Source organism: Enoplosus armatus, chromosome 1 (genome assembly GCF_043641665.1).
Source record: "Enoplosus armatus isolate fEnoArm2 chromosome 1, fEnoArm2.hap1, whole genome shotgun sequence".
Taxonomy (NCBI): Eukaryota; Metazoa; Chordata; class Actinopteri; order Centrarchiformes; family Enoplosidae; genus Enoplosus; species Enoplosus armatus.
This window is the reverse complement of record NC_092180.1, coordinates 3,244,670-3,250,669: the sequence shown is the minus strand read 5'-3', so window position 1 is coordinate 3,250,669 and position 6,000 is coordinate 3,244,670. Positions and strand designations below refer to the sequence as shown.

Below are 6,000 nucleotides of genomic sequence, written 5' to 3'. Positions count from 1 at the left end.
ATGGATCCCTATTTAAGACGTAGCTGGAAAAGGCTTTTTCACTTATTATCTTTGTTTTTTATCCTAATTTATCAAGGTGAGTCACCTCCGACGCCTCTGAGCTGCTGTTAATTCTGCAGGAAGATGAAGGGAGACTTCTGACTGAAAGTGGAAAATGCAGAAGTCTTAAATGTTCTTTCTTTTCTAAGAATTTAGAATAAATTCAAATCAAATGTCTGCACTTGTGCTTCATGTGGCAGCTCATGTTAAAACCCACCTGTCTTAACCTGGACTTTTTACTCCACCTGGTTTCCTTTTGTTGGACTCACATTGACTTTCTCCGTTTTTATTTATTCATCTAGACTATTTATTTATTTTCCTTGGTTTCAGCGCATCTGTCCTGGGGTGTTGAGAGAGTGAACCTTTCTAACTGGGGTGAATTAAATAAGTGAGTTCATTTTTCATATTTATTATTTCATCATAACAGTTTTATGTTATTTTCATTATGGCCTCTATACATTGTTTTTTTGTCTTGATACATATATGTATAAAAGTTACAAATGTTTTTTATGGAATGTTTTGTTCCCATAGCATATAATTAATAATAATTTTAAATGATAATAATAATAATAATAATAATACTATCCAAAGCAATAACTAGGGCTGAATTAATTGGTCAGTTAATCAATTAGTTGATGACAGAACATTAATCGGCAGCTATTTTGATTATACTATTTAAGCAAAATTGGCAAAAATAAATGTTTTAATTAATTGGCTGTTGCTTCTTAAAGGTGAATATTTGCTGTGTTTTAGTTTTAGTAAAGTGAAGGAAGATTTTTTTTGGGGCTTTGGGAAATTGCGATCCACATTTTTACACTGTTTTGACATTTTATAGACCAACTGATTAATAACTTGATTGAGAAAATAATCAACAGATTAAATGGATGTTGACAATAATTGATATATGAGCCCTACCTGTAACTTTAACTCAGGTGTCCCTTTGTCAGGAGTATTTCGTGGAGCAGGCAGTGCTTGTTTGGGTTGGTTTTTTTTGTGGTTGTTTGGGTTTTTGGTGGTTTGGTAGGTTCCTGGTTGGTGGTGGGTTGGTGGTGTCAGGGGGAACGCTGCAGCAGGAACAGACCTCTCCTTGTTCTCTCTGTCCCAGCAGCGGGAGCAGCAGGATAAAGCAGCAGAAATGGGACACCGCTTCCCAGGGAGGGCAGGTAGGCAGCCGCATTGATCATTGATGCTGTGGCGCTGCTTCAGGCGGCGAACACACATCTCCAGAAAATCACCAGAAAATCTGCAACGCTCACACCAAAACACAGAGCCAACCATCACCTGAAGGCCTTTTACTCCGATAGTTTATACCAGTATGTCCGGTATAAACTTCCAAAGTTTTCACTATTTGCTTACGGTTGTAGATTCACAGACGATGTATGTATAGAAGTAGACGTATAAACGCTATATATATTATGTGGGATGGTGTAAATGCAGGTTGTCAACATGTTTTTGTGTCAGCCATTATTCTAAAGATCTCTACAATTTGATTTTAATTCAATACAAATTCAATTTAAAAAATGTCTCTTCACCTACAGTATCTTTGTGGTTTTATGGTGTCATTTTAGAGTTATGTTATGTAGAGTTAAGTTCACACTGGTTGAGTCCAAACAGCCTGGATTGTTTCAACAAACAAAAATACATGTTAAGTGTCTGAAAGACATGTGTTTATGTCCAAAAATGTACAAATTTCCCCTGAGATCAGGCTGAAACTGTACCTAGATGACACGTAAAGATATGAACTGAAAATGCACATTGTTCACAGCTGATGTGCACTTCAGCATGTAAAAGTAAAATTGCTCCACAGTGACATTTGTTCCTCAGAAACAGACATGTGAGGGAGTCCCAGCAGGAATATACAGTAGCCGGTCTGTTGTCTCACTCTTCCGCTATCAGATCCTCCATCAGCCTGAATGTGGTCGCTCCTTTTATCCAGCTTCCCTTTGGCTCAGAGAGGCGTGAGAATCCGGTCCAAACTATAGGGGTTAGTAAACGAACAAAGCCATTAGTAGCACAGGTCGCAGGTCACAGGTATAGAGAGCAGATCTATCTCATGTCAGATCTCTGAGCGCACGATGGCTTTAACGTCACTCGTAGTTCAGTCAATGCGTCGTCAGATCTGGGTCGCCGCTCTGCTGTGTTTGTGTTTGACCTGCTCGGTCTCGATATCTCCTGATTCTGATCGGTGATTAATAATTCATAGTCACGCACCCCTCACACCCCCCTACCCTTCCCCTTTACCATCTGCTTTGTACGCTGCTCTTTGAGATGAAAGCCTTGGTTTGAGAGCTCAGGTATCCAGGGAAGCTCCAAGCGTAGAAACCACGTTCAACTGATGACAATGCTAATGCCAGTATTTTTAAACCAAAGCTGCTGTTACTGTATATTTTCTGTTTAATATCCGACCAAATCTGACAGTTTTCATGCAAAAGACATCCCAGATATTCAGTGTTTCCCCCAGAGATTTACTCCTCTGAGAGAGCTTTCAAAATGGAATCTTTTAATTTCAGCAGCTCTGCGTGGCGAACTGTACAACTGATCTAAACAAATTTATCGGGAGTAAGAATTCACATTCCAGTTCAGCAAACTATATATCATACAGCAAAGATCATCCAAGGAGGAGAGGGTGGGGTTGTCGACCTGGATGAGAAAGCTGAGTTGGAAGTCACAGAGGAGTCATTAATGAAGGCTGGATGACAGCTCTTTTCTCTCGAGCCTCGTCGTTTCCCAGCGCTGCCTCGGTTCCATCCTCACCATTCAGGACTCTGGTTTGGCAACAAACAGCGTAATTCTGGGAGGAATTTGTGCCCCAACAAAACACAGAATTGTAAAAGCTTTGGGTGTCTTACATTTTAATCAAATCTTTATTAATCTGTCACCCGAGAGCTGAGCTTGTTTTTCCAGATTTGCTTGATTTTATATTAAACTCGTGGAATTAATTAAAGGAATCAGACTGCGTTACGAGGACTTCATTTTGTTTAGCTGAAATTGGCTCCCTGCTCTCTTTGCCAAACAGTGCCAAGGCCCAATATGAAAATGATCACATTTAATATATTTGGTTGGAAGAGGCTCTGAAACATTGCTAGATAGGATCAGATTATGGCGGTATGACTGAATGACTGCTGCATGAAACCTGTTGATACAGTTTCTCTCCTTGAAGGACCTCCAGACAGCAGCCGCTGCATTAGAAACCAACACGTCTTCCTCCAGTCAGTCACTGGTCAGCCAGACTGCTGTGACCAACCTGACGTCCAACCTGACGTCCAACCTGACGTCCTCCAGCACAGAGAGGGCAACGACCTCCTCACGTACCCTCAGCTCTGACCAATCATCTGCATCTACAGCACCATCTAGTCAAACACCATCAAGAACAGTATCATCCAGCCAATTGCCAGCCAGCCAATCACCAACAACCATAGCACCCGTCAGCCAATCACCAGGCAGCACAGCACCAGCTAGCCAGTCGTCAGACAGCACAACACCAGTCAGCCAATCACCAACCACCACAACACCAGCTAGCCAATCGTCAGGCAGCATAACACCAGCCAGCCAATCACCAGGCAGCACAACACCACCCAACCAATCATCAACTAGCCCACCAACAACCAGTCAATTACCAACCACCACAGTACCAGCCAGCCAATCACCAAACAGAACAACACCACCCAGAAAATCATTTGCCAGCCCAAAACCAACAAAGAAGGCACCACCTAGCCAATCACAGATGAGCACAGCACCAGCTAGCCAGTCACCAACCAGCACAGCATCAACCAGGAAATCATTTGGCAGCCAAACACCAACAAGTACAACACCAGTCAGCCAAACACCAACCAGTACAACAACAGCCAGCCAAACACCAACCAGTACAGCACCAGTCAGCCAAAGACCAACCAGTACAGCACCAGCCAGCCAAACACCAACCAGTACAACAACAGCCAGCCAAACACCAACCAGTACAGCACCAGTCAGCCAAAGACCAACCAGTACAGCACCAGCCAGCCAAACACCAACCAGTACAGCACCAGCCAGTCAATCACCAGTCAACAATGCACTAGCCAATACCTCATCTGACCATTCAGCAGTCAGTACTACAAAACTTAGCCAATCATCATCCAGCCAAACACCCCTGAGCCAATCAACAACCAGCTCAAAAACATCAAACCAATCATCACTCACCTCAACATCTTCTAATCATTTGCCGACCACGTTAATACCATCTAATCAACCCATAAACAGCTCAAAAACATCACATAACCTATCAAATTCAACACCACCTGACCAATCCCTGACAAGCTCAGTACCATCAAACCAATCATCACCAGGGAACGCCTTTTCACCAGACGAGCGTCCAGTTAATATTTCACAGCTCACCAGGCAGGCGAAGGAAGCCCTGAGATCATCGCTCCGTAGGATTCAAGGTAGGTTTTTAAAGGATCATATGGATGTTGAACGTGTGCAGCGGGAATAACACCAGGTTTCTTTTCATTCTTCCACCCTTGATGCAATCAGGGAAGGTACTACAGTCATACTACATTAGGTTTTACTGTCTATATCCCTCAGACTTCAAACTTAAAGTCTGTCTCTGTGGTATTGATCTCTCATCTAACTCTAGAAAGTAAATAAGTGTATTTCCCTAAATATGGAATAATTCATTAAAGATAAGGAAAACAAATCGTGGTTATAGCTACACACTAGTCAACTTTAATTGTTGTTCTGAGATGATGTGCAAAACCCAATATCAGCCATCCACCACGAGGCCTCCACACCCTCACTTGTCAACACTATTACCTGCATTGGCATAAATTGTGTGTTGCAGAGTCATCCCATATTAACGTACTAGGGTGTATTAAACAGTAACGAGTGAATGAGTCCTCTTTCCTGAAAACACCCTCAACATTAGCCGTTATTTTTGTTTTGTGCATTTGATGTAAAGCATTTTGAAGCGCCAGAAAGTTGTGCAATGTGGCTTTAAACAGAGCAACAAGTGAGCCCTCTGTGTTACTTCCCCCTCACCGAGAGAACAGAAGGAAAATAGCTTTTGTCTGATTCATTGCCCCCCCCCCCCCCCCACAAACCCCTGTATGGTACCTGTGCTTGTGTGGGACGTGGCTGACTGGGCAGACACGCTGTAAGCCCACTGAGCAGATGGTGTTACTGCAGGATGAGGAGCCATCATTTGGTGTTTGGTGGTGCGTTCAGTGACATGGAACATTTGTCGGGGCCCCGCAACTCCATATGAGTGCCGAACGGTGGGGGCGGGGCAGACAGATGGCGATTTTTCGAAGTCTTGACCTGCAGATACTCAAAGTTATATGTGCTAAGCATGGATGACATAGATTTTATGGGACATGAAAGAGACACACAGAATTTTTGCTCTATAAATGTGTCATCTTCTATCCTTTCTTGCTTTTTTACCTGAGAAATACAAAATGCACACTGTCAATGTCATTTATACTCCCTTTATTTAGTCGTAATGTTTCAATCAGTCGAGCTTTATCAGTCAACATTCAGGTGAAATACTGAATGATGAAATTTGTATCAGTGAAACACCCTGGAGAGGGAACATTATACCTCGGTGGAGGCATCACTGTCGTGAGTTTCCAGTCCGATGGGCAGCAGTGTAATTGTTTGTTTTCCCTCAGCAGAGCCATGTGTGTTTCCCTGCCTGAACGGAGGACAGTGTGTCCAGTCTGAGTCATGTGACTGCAGCTTGTATCAGGCCACTGGACACAGATGTCAGACAGGTAAACCACACACCTGACCAACATTAATGCATTCGGGGGTATTTTCACAACATGAAATTACAGCGTGAAGTGTTTCACTGGCTCGGTGCTGATTAAACTAAATCAAATTTACAAATTTCGTTGCTTTTTGTGATACGACATTATCAACAATGTTTGGTTGTAAGAACAAAAATGTGTCCTTATTTTAAAGGAAACACAGTTTTCACCCCCACCCTTT

At 42.7% G+C, this 6,000-nt stretch overlaps 1 protein-coding gene across 1 annotated transcript in view; it reads left to right on the top strand.

Annotated features, from left to right (window-relative positions):
• otog (otogelin) overlaps positions 1-6,000 on the top strand; it is a 53,162-nt gene continuing 47,162 nt past the window's right edge. The window contains exons 1-6 of the mRNA XM_070901857.1: positions 1-76; positions 370-427; positions 1,145-1,202; positions 3,200-3,714; positions 3,835-4,457; positions 5,682-5,783. Coding sequence (XP_070757958.1) covers positions 1-76; positions 370-427; positions 1,145-1,202; positions 3,200-3,714; positions 3,835-4,457; positions 5,682-5,783 — 1,432 coding nt within the window. The remainder of the gene's footprint in view (positions 77-369; positions 428-1,144; positions 1,203-3,199; positions 3,715-3,834; positions 4,458-5,681; positions 5,784-6,000) is intronic.